This window comes from Mercurialis annua, linkage group LG6, assembly GCF_937616625.2.
Source record: "Mercurialis annua linkage group LG6, ddMerAnnu1.2, whole genome shotgun sequence".
NCBI classification, from domain to species: Eukaryota; Viridiplantae; Streptophyta; class Magnoliopsida; order Malpighiales; family Euphorbiaceae; genus Mercurialis; species Mercurialis annua.
In genome coordinates this window covers 35,135,209-35,151,008 of record NC_065575.1, presented here as the reverse complement: position 1 = coordinate 35,151,008, position 15,800 = coordinate 35,135,209, and the positions used below count along the sequence as shown (strand labels likewise).

The following is a 15,800-nucleotide window of genomic DNA, read 5'->3' as shown; positions in this document are numbered from 1 at the left end:
GAGTTAATATGGGAAAGAATTGGTCTACTATAGATCTAAGTCTAGATAAAAAGAATTCCACCATGTACGCAAAATATTTTTCTTAACAATTAGCAAAACTCTTTCTCAAAAATAAAATAAAAAATAGCTAACAAAGATACTTGAGAGAAGCTAAGTGACAAGATAAAACTAAAATAAATTTCTCTCAAAAATAAAACAATTAGCTAACTAAGGTACTTTAGAGAAGCTAAGTAATAAGATCAAATTTAAATAAATTTCTCTTGAGAAAATAAAATTTTAATTTTTCATTTGTCTTTTCTTTTTAATTATTATTGTGCTTAATTTTTCAGAATTAGAATTGGGAAAAGTCCCTATGCTTTAAAATAACAAACAACCAGTTGACAAACGACATACAAACTAAGACCGTTTTAACAATTTCAAGAGTGTTCATTTTATTTGCATACAAGAAGTTGCTTAGAACTAGCAATCAGAAACATCTTTTTCTTTTTTGTTAATTCTTGACTTCTATTGCTTGAAAATACATAGATACAGAACATTGCCAAATTCATTTGTTGGGTTTGAGCGCAAATTGAGAAAAAGAATTAGGTGAACAGAACTTTACTACTATTTGCATATTCCACAGCATATTCCCTGCTTCAAAAGATTTATCACATTTTGACTCGCTGGTACATGCATTCTATCTTCTTCGGGTTGTCTGTGAAATGGCATCGTCGTGCATGCCCTTTGCTCACGTTCAGTGTTTTATATATTTGGCATGCTGCCCACCATGGAGATAAAAACAAACAGACCTGATACTGAAGCGAACAGCCAGATAGGAAAACTCATCCACAAACTGTGATTCTATAGCTTCAGTTTTCAGAATTCAGGATGAAGCTGGGGAATGCTAGTGTTATGTCCCTGAAATGGCAAAGTAGAGCAGAGAATAAGACATGTTTCCGTAAGGTATATAAAAAGATTTTGATGCAGATGAATGTAATAGAAGAGATGTTCAAAAATTAGTTTGACATTCAACACAATTGATTTAGATTGAAATCAAAAATTCAGAAAAATTTATAACACAAATAAAAAAAGGGCCACCTTAGGATCAACAATACTTCTAATTGGAAAAGCATGGTTAAAAATGGCGGCAGTCTAATTTTCAGACAGACAGGAAAACATATAACTGGTGCACTGGAAATAGTTAGCAAGCAGGTGGTTTCAACCAGGATAAAGAAAACAGAGAATGAACAAGAAGCAAACGAAAAAATGGCCAAGAAAAATAAAAAAAGTATGAGATTTTGGAAATACATCGAGCATCTAACAATACTTCCAGAGTAAAGAATTTACATTAAATAAGGAAGCGTCATGTTCTTTAGGAGTGATGGATTCCTTGCCACATATTCTTCCCACTCTTCTTGATCAATCCTACCATCTCCGTTTCTATCTGCCTCCGTGAATGTCTGCATAGTTACCCCATAAGAAAATTAAAAATTAGAATCAGATTATAGAAAGGATATGCTCCATGAGACAAACATTTCATACCCTGTCCACTATTGATTCAATGACATCATCAGATAAAACGAGATCAGATTCATTGAGAAGTGCAAGTACCATCTCCTTCAACTGCAAATAAACATCAAAGGATATCAATATTATTTCATGAGTAGTCTAATTTTCTTTTCTTACAACTGCTTCACCATCTGACTACTAAAATTCATCAGGGGAACATATTATTAAGTGCTTGGCTGGAAGGAGCAAGGGTAAGGGATAATAAGATAGCAGGGGAGGCTACCCGATTGCAAGGTGTGAAAAAATAAGGGACAACGCTGTAGAATAATGAGTTTTCTATGTTTAGACTTGAGAAGAAAGAAAAGATATCTGATGAACTTTTCTGTATCCAAATTGGTGCAGCCAGCACCAGCATTAAGTTCAGGAATTTTAACATTTAGTTGTGAAATGTTTAATTCCATGAATGTCATGTCAAGAGTTGTTTATAAAAAATGTCAAGAGTTGAAGGTACCAAAGTTTTAAACTTGTCTAAAGCGGAAGTTTATGGTTTGATAGGGTTCTTTGACACATTTAATTGCTCAGTATTCAGCTATTTTGCACAATTTTCATCATCCAGAACTATTCATTTTTTGAATCTTATTTTAGAGTCTTTAGGTGAAAAAAAAAAAAGCAATTGCAATATCAGAAAGATTTTCGTTGTACAGCTTTTCTATGCATCATTTATGCCATGAAATCTACTTCCAGCACTATCTTCTTATTGTTTAGCATCTAATAGAGTTTTCAAACCGGGGAAACATATTGTAAAGTGAAAAGAAAGTAAAAAATCCAGCATAAAATGTTGAAAAAATTACAATTACTTGGATCTGCAGGAATATCAAACAGCAATAGCAATGTAAGACTGCAGGAAAACAAAGACAAAAGAATAGGATTGCCCTTACCTCTTCTCGCTCAATGTAACCGGTATGCCTAAGATCATAGAGCTTGAATGCATCTGTCACATAATTCTTCTTACTTTATCACTTAAACATAAGGAAGGAAAAGACTAAACATTTAGGCAAAACTAATGAAAGAAAAACCAAAAGAAAACTTTCTCACATTTCATTTTGACTGCTTCAGGAGTTTTGGGGTGAAAGACACTCAACGAGTGGACAAATTCTCCAAAGTCAATCCGTCCATTATGGTTGATATCAAAAAGATCAAATATCTGAAAGAAAGAAGAACAAATTTGAAGGCGTTAATCTTACATATTTGAGTGGTGAAATGAACTAAATTATGCTATACTACTGAACATAAAACTCATTTAAATTGTCATTTGATCAGAAATAGAAACTCAAACCGTGTACAAAAACATCGAGACCCCCGTTATATGCATACATGTATTATAAGCTCAAACAAACCCATAAAATATTGGGACATAAATGCAAGTAAAAAACTAGAATCAACAAAAAAAAAAAAACATTGGTGGCATATCTTACTCTGTCTGCAAAAAGGTTTGTCTTCTTGTTGTTTCTGAAAAGAGCAAACTGGAATTCTTCCTATTTAGATCATAAAAACATAAGCATACAATCAAACAAATAAAGAAAAATTGTGCAAGGGGAACTGTAATTAGGTCAAGTAAAGAAGAAGAAAAAATTCACCTTGTTTATAAACCCATCTTTAACTATGGAATTACTCATTTTGGTGTACAGATCATACAAGGCCTCTACTTCATTGATAGAAACTGCCAAAAAGAAATAATTTTGGTTAAAAAGTGTTATGAATTATAAAATGATGTGCATAATTAGTTAACTTACAAACTGTTTGAGCAGCTAGACCTCTGAAATTTTCCAAATCAGGTTCAGCTTCTGTTGAAGGGATGCAACCCATTGATATTAATTTCAGAGTTAATACAAAATAACTAAATTAGGATGAAAGATCAAGGCAATTGTAGCTATGCAAATCTTTGTCAGCTACTTCTGCTAATAATTATTTTAATTCTTTTCTGCTATATTTATGGGCGTCGATGACTCTGCTTCACAGAGCCTGTACACGCGCCAATTCATCAAATTCAATTTGATTTGTTTATTGTCAAAAGCAAATTTAAATTTTTAAAAGAAAAAGGGTTAATTACATATAAAATCACCACCTTTACACGAATTTTCAAAAATAACACGACCTTTAAAACGTGTCAATTCAGGGCATCACCTTTCATTTCTTTTCAAAAACAACATGGGCACATTTTTTGATAAAATTTTGCTGACTTGGACACCCGTTGAGAGTGCCACGTGTCACGCCACGTCAGCAAAAATGCCACTAAAAATGTGTCCGTGTTATTTTTGAAAAAAAATGAAAGATGGTACCCCGAATTGCCACGTTTTAAAAGTCGTGTTATTTTTGCAATTTCGTGTAAAGTTGGTGATTTTATATGTAATTAACCCAAAGAAAAAAAAAGGGTTCAATCAAAGTTAATCCAAATGAATGTATTAAATTAACTAAAAATAATAATTTCCTGCAAGTCTCTCTGCTGCCTAGGTCTGGCACGTGGCTGTTTCCTAAGGATATGATAGCTCTGCCTCTACTTTACAACGAGTAATCCTAGTGTCAGAAAAAAGTTACATTAGCTCCCTTAATTTACAATAAAGTGTTAAATTGATTAAAAGAAAAATATTTTAACATTTTAATCCGTTGTTTTAATAAAAATAAAGTAAATCAAAAATTTTATTTAAATTTTATTATCTAAAAGAAAAATTATAATTTAAAGAATAAAAAATATTTATTCTTAGTTATTATACTTAATGAAGTATTACTTATTTTAGTATACACTCCTGTACTTGGTTTGAAAAATTCATGTATTTTAGTTCGAACAATTTGCAAATCCAATGAAAAATGAAATGTCGGCAAAAAACGAAACTTCATTTCTATTTCTCAATATGATGATGTTCAGTTACTGCAGTAACACTAAAATACATAATAAGACTACACAGTGCCCCATGGCAATTAAAAAAATACGTAGCGTTATTTTCGCAAATCTAAACTAGAACTGCTACAAAAAAGTATTGAGGTTGCAACTAAGCAACCTGACAGCAATAGCAAGCTACCAAAATGCCAAGCAAAGCTCCAGCCAGAACCTGCGATGGAGTATGACCAAGAAGTTCCTTGAGCTTCCTTTGGCTGATAGGATGGCCTTGAAACAGATCCTCAACGATCATATTAAGAACCTATGGTCAGGTAGCAAAGCAAAACTGCAGGTTAGTTCCCATCACTTAATGACTGCATATATAATGTTGGCAAGCAACTCTTCAGGCAGGAAAAAGAAACTAACCAATTTTAGTAAACTTAAGAAAAAATTAAAATGTTATCTTTTTGATAATTCACCCAAAAGGTGGTTTCTAAAGCATAGATGCAAAACTAAGCCCTATCACAGCTTATAAAAGCTTGAGTCATGAGTTCAAAGGTGCACTGCTCGTCCCAAATTTAAACATTCGACCAATGAATACAGGTTTGCTGGATTAGGTCCCACTAAATTTGATCGAAGATTTACAGTTCACGATTGAGATGCAGTACGCCTACCAATTTTGTCACAGTTGCCTAACCTTGATCATGACAACCTAAGTCTCAATCATATAACCTAAACCAGTTCATCTTCTACTATGTTGCATAGAAATGGAGAACGGTGAAATGCCATTTTTTTCTTTAAGAATTTGAAACGAAAAACCGTGAAATGAATATGTTAAAAATATAAAATTTTGGTGTTCCCGAAGTGTTTCCAGAAACCGAAAGAAAACGCAGAAACGTAAGACTCGACAAGTTTCCGTGCGATATAGATCTCATGTCATGTGGCTACTAACTATGCCTGGGCCCAGAAATGGCATCGTAGACTAGTAAGAATAAAACCAAACATTCCAACAAATCAAGTGATCCAACCAACACCATATCAGGACCAAAAATGGCAGAATTACTAAGAATCAAACTTCAGTATTCTAAAATTTAAACACAATAACCATGTTATAATGAATAACTAAACCATGTCACCAACTAACTTAATTTGGTCATCTAGGCAGCACGGACACAGAGAAACGGGACACTTCATGGAAAAACGGTATTATTTTAAGGTTTCCTATGTCAAAAATGAAGTTTTGTGTCCGAAACGCCAAGTGTCTGACACGTTTCCAAAACAGAAAATGTTGATTGAATGAAGTGTCTGTCCTACCTAGTTGGCCATAGATTCAGTGACTTATCAACATTACAAGACTTCTTCAGTCCACACCATATCATATTTTACAGCAGAGAGAAATTCATAAACCTCTCTAATATTCTGCTTCACCTTCTACTAACAGCAGATGTTGAATTCAAGCATTAAATATCAAACCATATCTCATAGCAGATCTAAGACAAATATTTTGTAGAAAGATGCTCAAATACCAAAACTCAGGCTTGGCACACAAATGCTTATCAAGAGTATCTGTTTAATGGTTAAAGGAAACAACCGATAAGGTTAAAGCCAGTGTATTTAATAACTCCATTTTCCACCTGGCTTATTCTAACTCAATTTGTCTCCCAAATGGCATCAAATTTGATACCAAAACATATTCTCACAAGAAAACAAGACTGCAATTTATCAAACAAGTAAAGGACAAGAACAATAAAAAAAACATAATTTTTCCAGGAAAACAATAACTAAAAGATTCAGTAATTACCTCAGCTTGCATCCCAGCGTGACGCCGAACACCAATAGCATCATACATAACAATAAGGCTAAACCCCAAACAAACCGGAAACAAAGAATCAGCAACCCCATGACACAACGCTACCGCCGTTGTCAAAGCAGTACACAGAGCAGAATGCGAAGACGGCATCCCACCAGAAGCACACAATATTCTGAAATCCCATTTCTTTTCAACAAAGAAATTCAAAACAACTTTTATAGATTGAGCACAAACCCAAGCAATCAACCCCGAAATAAAAGTTGGGTTGGCCGCTAAAGTTGCCACAAATGGACTAATTTTGACTTTAGCATTTGAAGTAATGCTCAATAACGCCACTCCAAACCCTCCGTTTTGCAAGTAATTATTATCACTGTAATCACTCATTGCTTTCTCAGATTCTTCAGTGTATGATTGTAACCAAGTGACCCATTTCTTGGTTTGTGAAAAAGCTGCAATCTTGAGTTTCTGCAATAAATTATTGTTTTTTGATGTTGGGTTTTGAGGATTTGAAGGAGGAGTTGGTGTAAAGGAGAAACAAACTGGAGTGACAGTTTTTTTAAACTTAGTTGACTTAAAGAATTTTAAGTGTTTATTGAGAGGGTAGAGAGATTTAGTGTAATTATTAGTGGTGGGATTAGAGAAGAAGAAGTTAAAAGTGGGTTTAAAGGTTAAACAGTCCATGATCGGATTATTATGAAGAGACTAGTAATGGTTGTTGTATAAGCTTGAGATTAGTCTGCATTGCATTACAAGACGAGTGAGAGAAGAATCGAACGCAAAGGGAAACGAGAGGCTAATGGGGATGTTGTAAGCTAAATGATTGGTGCTTTCTAGAATTTGAAATAATTTTATTTTAAATTATATAATGGCCTAATGTCTTCAAAAAATCCCGAAACGTTAATATAATTAATTGAACAAAACACTTTCTTTCTTAAATATTTAACTAATAATACTTATTTAATTTATATTAATTATCAATAATTTTTTTTAATCAAAAATCCTAGAATGAATAAAATTTACATAAAATAAAATATATTAAATTTTTAAATTTTGTTTCTAATCTTTTTCACGAAGAAGGAGTACGAGCTGCTCCTTGATGCTCCTTTCATGAAAAAATATAATATACTCCCTCCGATTCATAATATTTATCGCATTTGAGAAATTGTTTTGGTCCATAATATTTGTCATGTTATAATATCAAGAGAGCATTAGTTGTTATTTTCTCATATTTGCCCCTCATTAATTTATTGAAATAATACAATAAACAAATTAAAATGGTAGTTATAAATGCAAACAAGTTTCAATGTAGGGTTAACTTAGTAAAATTATTTACAAATTAAGACATATTACTTGTTTTCTTAGTTTTTGTGCCAAAACCAAATGCGACAAATATTATGAACCGGAGGGAGTAACTCTTTTATTTAATTATTATTAATATTTTTATCTTTAAATTATTTAAATCATCAATTGTATCCTTGATGGAGGTGGAAGTAAAATATAAAAAAATTAAAATAGGAATAATTGAATTTTTTTAAGTCGGAGTATAAATTCAAAAATATTATAAGATGGAGTATTTTTAAATAATTAAGCTTTAAACTAATTAAGATGGAGTATATCTTTATTTATAGTAGAGGTGAAAAGTAAGGGTTAATGACCATTAAATTTGATTTTTGTTAATTATTTCCGAAATTATCACCCAAAAATTCATAATTTCCATTTTATACCTTCCAGACCGCGGAACTGTTCCGCGGTTTGTGTAAACCGCGGAACAGTTCCGCGGTCTGTCCTACGTGGCTCCTCGCTGGAGGAGCCACATAGGAAAAGTAAACCGCGTAACAGTTACGCGGTTTGCTTTTCCAACGTGGCAAACCGCGTAACTGTTACGCGGTTTACTTTGTGCAGTCAGGGAATTTAATTCACTGACTGCACTGATTGGGAGAAAAATTCTCCCAATCATTTTAATGTAATTATTTAAAAAAAAATTAAATAAATAAAATATTTATTTAAAAATGAAAAAAAAATTATTAAAAAAAATTACGTTTTAATTGTTGAATTTTTTAAATTTAAAACGTTTGAATTAGTTAATTTTTATAACATTCTACAAAAATAAATTTATAAAATACTACAAAATAATTATATTAATAAATATTTAAATATAATTTATACTTCATAACAATAACATATTTAATAAACTAAAAATTACAAATTAAAAAAGATTACTACATCAGATAATAATGTACAAAGTACAAAAAAGAAATCACCTAGGAGTCCTATCGTCATATCTGCTAGTGACCGGGAGGTTCGAGCGCAAGTTGTTTCTGTTACGGTTCGCCCGACGGCCTGTACTGATGGTGAGGTAACGTCGACCTGGGCGACCATCACCATCTCCCTCTCCTGCATCGCCCTCCTCGTCGTCGGCTCCGTCGTCACCCTGCTGGTCCTGGGGAATGGCCGTACTCGTCGTAGCTGGTGGCGGGGTAACAAATTCTCCTTGTTGGCGGCACATCATCACCTCCATGCTGTCTAGACCTAACCAACTGCTACCATATGACAGAAAGTCTGTAGTCCCAGGTGTCTGTGGAAGTCCCTGTGAAGCTGGAAAGTCCTGTGTACCCTGTGTAGGTTGATCCCACTGCACCTGAAAAGGAGGCACCGTAGGTGGTACATAAGCAGGCGGCGGTGGAACAAAAGACGAAGAAGGTCCTGGTGGCACTGGATATGAACACGACCCCTGAAAATAGTGATGTGCCGAATCCTCGTAAAACTGGCCAGAAGAAGAAGGAGGACCCGATGAAAAGGGTGGCGGTGCAGAGCTGGACCCCGCGTTATAGTAATACCCTCTGAAAGGATGAAAAACCAATGGGGGAGGCATAGGATCGGTAGGACGCTGAGGTGGTGCAGGGGGGTGACGCCGCTCTCGCCGTCGATGTCGCAGTGTAGTCGGATCTATCGGCGCGTCAGGTATGACTGGTAGTCGATGCGGCGGTATAAAAGGCTCGATAGGGGGCGATGTAACATCACGGCGGTCCTCTCTAGTGCCTCTCTGTGTGCTGGCTACGAACCGCCGAAGCTCAGTGTCAACAGGAGCATCCCTACGTACATGCTCCACAAAATCGGCCTGCACATAAAGATATAATACGTTAAAAAAAGTAGAAAATTAACCCACAATTTATTGATTAATTAATTGAAAAACATATAATTTAAAAAAATACCTGTGCTCCGAGCTCAGCGCCCTGTCGTGTGATCCAGCGACGCGTGACATACCGAAACCAATCCATATACTCGGAATGATAATGAGGTGGGTCCTGGAGGGGCTGTCCTGAAATTACAAACCGGAGTCGGTCGTCCCACACACGAATGTAGTGAGAGTGTGTCTGGATCCAAGATGAGCTGCTCTTCAGGATAAGGGAGTGTAGTGAGTGGTCCTGAAGTGGGGCGTCTGGAATACCCTGTTGCAGTCCGAACTGCTGCAGAACTCTGTCTGCCTGGTGCCACTCCACAATATGAAAATAAATAAGTGACAGTTTTTTTAAAGAATTTTAAGTGTTTATTGAGAGGGTAGAGAGATTTAGTGTAATTATTAGTGGTGGGATTAGAGAAGAAGAAGTTAAAAGTGGGTTTAAAGGTTAAACAGTCCATGATCGGATTATTAAGAAGAGACTAGTAATAGTAATGGTTGTTGTATAAGCTTGAAATTAGTCTGCATTGCATTGCAAGACCAGTGAGAGAAGGATCGAACGCAAAGGGAAACGAGAGGCTAATGTGGATGTTGTAAGCTAAATAATTGGTGCTTTCTAGAATTCGAAGTAATTTTATTTTAAATTAGATAATGGCCTAATGTTTTAAATAATCCCCCGAGATATCAATATTATTAATTGCACAAAACACTTTCTTTCTTAAAAAAATCAACTAATAATATTTATTTAATTTATATTAATTATCAATAAAAAAAATTTAATAAAAAATTGTAAAATAAATAAAATTTACATAAAATAAAATATAGTATTAACTTTTTTAATTCTTTTTCCGATTTTTTTCACGAAAAAAGAGAACGAGCTGCTGCTAGCAGTTGCTTTTTCTTTATGGAAGGAAGGAGCACTCGTCAGATCTGCTCCTTCCTTGGTGCTCCTTTCATGGAAAAAAGGAGCACGACTTGCTCCTTTCTTCCATGGAAGGAGCAGTTCGTGCTCCTCCTTTTATGGAAAAAAGAGTAGCACAAAAATCGAAAAAAACAAAAAAACAATTATGTTTTTAAATTCAGTGACAAGGTTGTAATAGGAGAAGTACGGTGGTATGTCGGAAATATTTTTTAAATAATTTAATTTTTTAATAAAATTTGTAAAATTAATTAAGTAGAATTTATTTGAACATTTTTAAAGTTGAAAGATTTTTTGTTTTCAAATAAGAAAAAATATAGTATAACTTTTCTATTTAGTTATTATTAATGTATTTATTTTTAAATTATCAATTGTATCCTTGGTGGGAGTAGAGGTGAAACATAAAAAATCAAAGAGATATTAGAAAAAATACTCTCTTTTTGAAAATAATATGATTTCCTACCTCAACAAATAAAAGATAGAGAAAATACCTCACTATTTTAATATATTTATTTTTTTACTCTAACACCTATTTATATTATAATTATACCTACTCTTTATTATTATTTTACTCTAACTATATTATTGGTGATTCATAAGTGACAACTGCCACTTTTTTCCTATTTTTCTCTCTCTTTTTCTCTTTCTTCTCCATGGCTTTCTTCTTCTTCTCTGTTCTTTTTTCCGCCATTCTTTTTCTTCATTTTCTTCTTCTTCTTTTTTTTCTTTATTTCTTGTTCATTTTTATTCTCTTCTTCTTCATCGTTAATTCATCGCTCCGTTGTCGTTCCGCCATCATCCCGCCGTCGCTCCGCCGTTTTTCATATTTGATTTTAGCAATTTTCCTCAACTCGTGGTGATTAATACGATTTCTTTCAACTTTCAGATCTAAATAAATTACTTTTGAATTTTTCCAATTCTAAATCTAAAAATCTGTATTAAAAACGTTTTTCTGCACAAAAAATGATTTTTTGCAAAAAAAACAGCTTCTGATTATCATATAAGTATCATCACTGTATTATCATGTAAGTATCATAACACTGCTGAGAAAATTGATTTTTTACTAAAAAAACAGTGTCTGATTATCATATGATTAACACTGTATTAACATATCGTTATCATAACATTATATGATTATGATAAGGTTATGATAATCCAAATGTACGATAATGATAATAGTATGATAATGTTTTTATGATAATATAATGATAAGTTTATAACAGTATGATGATATGATCCTTACATGGAAAAAAATTACAGAAATAGTGTCATATGATAATGTTTTATCATATGATAACGAGATGATAATATTTATGGTACATATATGATAATATCTATATAATGTATGATAGAATAGTGTCTGATTATCATGTCGTTATCATAACACTAGAGTATGATAATTAGATGATAATGAATTATGATAAGGTTATGATAACTGGATGATAACGTACGTGAAAATAAAATTACAAAAGATTTATGACACCAGTATGATAACCAGATGATAATAAAATAATAAAATTATGATAATAGTATGATAATATGATACCTATATGTAAAAAGATTACAGAAAAATTATGATAATAAGATGATAATGTAAAGATAATAGTATGATAATATGATACATGTATGAAAAAAGTAATTACAAAAGAATTAATGATAACGAGATGATAATGTAAAGATAATAGTATGATAATATGATACATGTATGAAAAACAATTACAAAAAATTTATGATAATAAGGTGATAAAGTGAAGATAATAGTATGATAATATGACCTTATTATACTTCATTATCATACTATTTTCTTCACATTATCATCTCGTTATTATAATTTTTATGTAATTCTTTTCATATAGGTATCATATTATCATATTGTTATCATAATTCTATTATTATGTCGTTATCATAACATTATCATTTAGGTACAATAATACATTATCATCTCGGTATCATATGATTATATTATGATAACGAGATGATAATACAGTGATAACAACATGAAAATCAGTGATACTCATATGATAACAACATGATAATACAGTGATACTCATATGATAATCAGAGACTGTTTTTTTTTTTTATAAAAAATCATTTTTTCTGCAGTGTTATGATAATCATATTATAATCAGATGCTGTTTTTTTTGCAGAAAATTGTTTTTTGTGTAGAAAGTCGTTTTTTTTTCATCATAACATCGTTTTTCATGCAGATTTTTATATCTAAACTTGAAAAAAAATCAAGAGTAATTTATTTAGATCTGAATGTTATAAAAATCGCAATAATCACATGAATTAAAGAAAAGTTTGCTAAAATAAAATATGAAAGAATAATGCAGTGATGGTGGAGCGATGGAGAACCGGCGGCGGAGCGATGAAAGAACGAAGAAGAAAGAAAGAAAATGGAGAAGAGAAGAAATAAAGAAGAAGAAAAACATTGACGAAGAAAAAAAGAAATATAGAAGAAGAAGAAGAAGAGAGAGGAGAGAGGAGAGAGAAATAAAAAAGAGAATCGTATAAAAATGACAGCTATTATATGCTAAGAGTAAAAAATTAAAGAAAATGAGGTATAATTATAATATAAACATGATTTAGAGTAAAAAAAATAAAAGCATTAAAATGATGAGGTATTTTCTTTATTTTTTTTTTATTGAGGTAAGAAATCAATTATTTTAAAAAATAGAGTATTATCCTAATCTTCCCAAAATCAAAATAGGATACAATTTTTTTTTTTTTAAATCAGGATATAAATATAAAAAATATTATAAATTAGACCTTAAACTAATTAAATTGTCAACTATTTGGAGTAAAGGTGAAAAATAAAAACTCAATAACTAAACTCTTGTTTTTATCTTTCATTTTTCTTTACCCTCAATTTGCTTTACCGTAGCTGCCGTTCATCAACAGCAGCCGTCGTTCTTTTCCAAACCAGCAGCGGTCACGCACCTCTCCCTTTCCTTCTGCAGCGCTGCAGTTCTTCTTCTCTCTGATAGCAGCGTCACGTCTCTTCCTCGCCTCCGTTCGTTCTGAATCAGCAGCGCTGTTCTTCTCCAAGTCACAAGCTAGTTGTCAATTCCTCTGAGTTTTATAATTTTAATTTTTAATTTGTTGTCTCTGTACATAATCTATCCCTTTGACCATGGCCGACGACGATTACAACGATATGGATATGGGGTTTGCTTCCTTTAACTCTCTTTTTCTTTCCTAATTATTTTCTCAATTCTATTTTAAATGTTAAACCCTACAAAAACCTTAATCATGCTCTTCAAGCTTAGCGAAATTCTAAGGTTACTTTATGTATCTTCTTTTTATTGTTTTGCATCTGTAGAGTGATGTTTATTTTGTAAAAGATGAATCAAAGTGACCATCTTAAACCTAAATTGTTGTTATCTAATGCAGGTATGAGGATGAGCCAGCAGAGCCTGAAATTGAAGTAAGGGTTGATTTAACTTTGTATTTTGATTACTTGTGTTGAATTATCTGTTATACAGTTTCTAAAAGAACATGTCCTGTGGAAGGAAGGGGCGGAGGAGGATATTGAGAACAATAATAATGAAGACATTAATGGGGAACCTATTGAAACTGATGATAAGGAAGCTGAGGAACCAGTTGAACGGCCTCGTAAGACATCCAAATTTATGACCAAGTATGAGCGAGCTAGAATTTTGGGAACCCGTGCTCTCCAGATCAGGTTTTCCTATTCTTCTTTCGTGTTTCATTATAAAAGTTAGTTTAAATGTAAAATTATGCTCATCTAGTTGTATTGATCCTCTTTTGCTATTGCAGCATGAATGCTCCTGTAATGGTGGAGTTGGAGGGTGAAACAGATCCACTTGAGGTAAGGATCTTTTACTTCGTGAGAAACCTGCAATCCTTTTTTTTTTGCGATAAACAGACGGTTGCTTGTTTGGATTACGAATGTGCTTTGCTTATACTCTATAAGGTTTTTAAGAAAGCCAACTGTTGCTTTACGTATTTCATGTAACCTTCAAGGAAGCATTTAAGTTACATCTCATATTTCTGTCCTACATTGCATAATATGATTACGTAGTTGGCTGTAACTTGTTCTGCTATCGTAGTTCATCCAGCGGTGTTAGAGTGTTCATATAGAGAAAGTAGGTTTTACTTGTATATGACATGCTAATAGCAATTAAATAGTAATAGAAAAGCCTACAAGAGGAATATCTATTGTTGCAAACTACCACTATGAAAAGAATTGTCTTTGATTATGTCCCTATTAACTTTTAGAGAAAGTAGGCTTTACTTGTATATGACATGTTAATCTCTATGCACTAAAATAGAAACATAAAAGCCTAAGAGAGGAATGTCTATTGTTGCAAACGCTCACCTTGAGAAGAATTGCCTCCGACTAGGTCCCTATTAACTTGGACTTTTCCTTCTGATGTACGTAGAAGGAATCGGGAGTTTAATTTTATGGATCATTTATCTTCTCTGGAATAACATGTAATGTACATCATGTATAGATGCAGCAGGATAGGATTAAGAGCATAGCAATCTATTAGCTCACCACATACAACTATTTGCTTTTTGTATAATATAATCACTGAAAAGTTGTGTTGCTCGTGTCAGTTTTAATTGACGCCGGTTGTATATTTGTATATACCTACTTGTTACAGCTGTTTCTAGTACTAATGGAGTATTCTTGTAATTCATTTTTGTAACTTTTTTGATGTTGGCACTTTTTTTAATGGAGTAGAATATTGCATTGTAGTTCTTCCCTTTTTGAACTAACTTATTGTTTGATGCCTTTTATGTCTTATTTCTTCATCTCTCTAGATTGCTATGAAGGAGCTTCGAGAGCGAAAAATACCTTTTACTATCCGTCGTTACCTTCCTGATGGAAGGTAAGGTTTTTAGTTTAAAATAATTAACATTTTTCAGATTGATTGTGAGTTATTGCAGACTGTGTGCAATGGTTTGCTTATGATCCGCCATTAATTGGTTTTCTTTTGGTGTCATCTTCATTGTATCTTGTAACGGACCAGTTATGAAGACTGGGGAGTAGATGAACTGATAGTTGAAGACTCATGGAAGAGGCAAGTGGGAGGCGATTGATCAACGGCTGTTGCAGATTGTAATTTTGTCATTGCTAAATGGCCTCTAAAACCATTGTATGATAACTCTCAACTTGTCCCTTAAAACAGTATGACTTCTGACTATGTAGCAACATTTCAAACAAAAAAGCTTGCAATTACTAACTTAACTAATTTGGTTCTTTTCTTTTGGATAGAAATGCCATATGAGCTGCACTGTACTTGCTTTTTAATTTGCTTCATGCCCTCAGTTTGACGAGTTATTTTTTTCGATTTTCCTGAAGTTTTGGATATTTATTGGCGTTTATGATATTGTTATTTTTGAACTCTACATGTTTTTCTTTGTTTGTTGTTGGTTGCATACGCCCATTAAAACATAGAACGCGTGCAGACATTGTGTTTACAGTGTCTCATTGGTTGCGTTGCCCGTGGAAGTTACACTAGTGTGATTAGGAGCCTGCTATTGACATTAAGGCTCTGTC

General features: G+C 32.9%; 4 protein-coding genes across 5 annotated transcripts; 1 reads left to right on the top strand and 3 right to left on the bottom strand.

Annotated features, from left to right (window-relative positions):
* Positions 1 to 356: 356 nt before the first annotated feature.
* LOC126653488 (calcineurin B-like protein 4) lies at positions 357 to 3,581 on the bottom strand. Its single transcript, XM_050347392.2, has 8 exons — positions 3,282 to 3,581; positions 3,126 to 3,208; positions 2,964 to 3,023; positions 2,584 to 2,692; positions 2,427 to 2,479; positions 1,522 to 1,602; positions 1,327 to 1,439; positions 357 to 897 (listed from the first exon to the last, which is right to left on the bottom strand). The coding sequence occupies exons 1-8, from the start codon at positions 3,352 to 3,354 to the stop codon at positions 849 to 851; spliced, it is 621 nt and encodes a 206-aa protein (XP_050203349.1). The 5' UTR covers positions 3,355 to 3,581; the 3' UTR covers positions 357 to 848.
* On the bottom strand, positions 3,300 to 7,019 carry LOC126653487 (uncharacterized). Of its 2 annotated transcripts, XR_008790994.1 has the most exons (4): positions 6,165 to 7,019; positions 4,596 to 4,685; positions 3,980 to 4,062; positions 3,300 to 3,335 (listed from the first exon to the last, which is right to left on the bottom strand). XR_008790994.1 is itself a non-coding variant. In XM_050347389.2 (2 exons), exons 1-2 carry the CDS (start codon positions 6,852 to 6,854, stop codon positions 4,536 to 4,538), a joined length of 840 nt encoding a protein of 279 aa, XP_050203346.1. In that variant the 5' UTR covers positions 6,855 to 7,019; the 3' UTR covers positions 4,360 to 4,535. The 2 variants fall into 2 exon arrangements, 1 of the variants encoding a protein (XP_050203346.1); XM_050347389.2 differs by lacking the exons at positions 3,300 to 3,335; positions 3,980 to 4,062 and having other exon boundaries at positions 4,360 to 4,685.
* Positions 7,020 to 7,959: 940 nt separating this feature from the next.
* Positions 7,960 to 9,687, bottom strand: LOC130015697 (pollen-specific leucine-rich repeat extensin-like protein 2). Its single transcript, XM_056106353.1, has 3 exons — positions 9,386 to 9,687; positions 8,435 to 9,291; positions 7,960 to 8,101 (listed from the first exon to the last, which is right to left on the bottom strand). The coding sequence occupies exons 1-3, from the start codon at positions 9,449 to 9,451 to the stop codon at positions 7,960 to 7,962; spliced, it is 1,065 nt and encodes a 354-aa protein (XP_055962328.1). The 5' UTR covers positions 9,452 to 9,687.
* Positions 9,688 to 13,096: 3,409 nt separating this feature from the next.
* On the top strand, positions 13,097 to 15,492 carry LOC126685771 (DNA-directed RNA polymerases II, IV and V subunit 6A). The gene is made up of 6 exons (XM_050379725.2): positions 13,097 to 13,438; positions 13,664 to 13,697; positions 13,783 to 13,955; positions 14,051 to 14,102; positions 15,062 to 15,129; positions 15,271 to 15,492. The coding sequence occupies exons 1-6, from the start codon at positions 13,404 to 13,406 to the stop codon at positions 15,338 to 15,340; spliced, it is 432 nt and encodes a 143-aa protein (XP_050235682.1). The 5' UTR covers positions 13,097 to 13,403; the 3' UTR covers positions 15,341 to 15,492.
* The last annotated feature ends 308 nt before the right edge of the window (positions 15,493 to 15,800 follow it).

What these genes read in the sequence shown, in the direction of transcription:
- LOC126685771 (XM_050379725.2), top strand. Translation starts at nt 13,404, where the DNA reads ATGGCCGACGACGATTACAACGATATGGATATGGG. An exon ending in TACAACGATATGGATATGGG is followed by an intron (nt 13,439 to 13,663) that starts GTTTGCTTCCTT and finishes TATCTAATGCAG; the next exon opens with GTATGAGGATGAGCCAGCAG. An exon ending in GTGAAACAGATCCACTTGAG is followed by an intron (nt 14,103 to 15,061) that starts GTAAGGATCTTT and finishes TCATCTCTCTAG; the next exon opens with ATTGCTATGAAGGAGCTTCG.
- LOC130015697 (XM_056106353.1), bottom strand. Translation starts at nt 9,451, where the DNA reads ATGGATTGGTTTCGGTATGTCACGCGTCGCTGGATCACACGACAGGGC. An exon ending in GCGCTGAGCTCGGAGCACAG is followed by an intron (nt 9,292 to 9,385) that starts GTATTTTTTTAA and finishes CTTTATGTGCAG; the next exon opens with GCCGATTTTGTGGAGCATGT. An exon ending in TATGACGATAGGACTCCTAG is followed by an intron (nt 8,102 to 8,434) that starts GTGATTTCTTTT and finishes TCTCCCAATCAG; the next exon opens with TGCAGTCAGTGAATTAAATT.
- LOC126653487 (XM_050347389.2), bottom strand. Translation starts at nt 6,854, where the DNA reads ATGGACTGTTTAACCTTTAAACCCACTTTTAACTTCTTCTTCTCTAAT. An exon ending in ACGCTGGGATGCAAGCTGAG is followed by an intron (nt 4,686 to 6,164) that starts GTAATTACTGAA and finishes ACCTGACCATAG; the next exon opens with GTTCTTAATATGATCGTTGA.
- LOC126653488 (XM_050347392.2), bottom strand. Translation starts at nt 3,354, where the DNA reads ATGGGTTGCATCCCTTCAACAGAAGCTGAACCTGATTTGGAAAATTTC. An exon ending in AAGATGGGTTTATAAACAAG is followed by an intron (nt 3,024 to 3,125) that starts GTGAATTTTTTC and finishes TGATCTAAATAG; the next exon opens with GAAGAATTCCAGTTTGCTCT. An exon ending in ATGACGCTTCCTTATTTAAT is followed by an intron (nt 898 to 1,326) that starts GTAAATTCTTTA and finishes TTGCCATTTCAG; the next exon opens with GGACATAACACTAGCATTCC.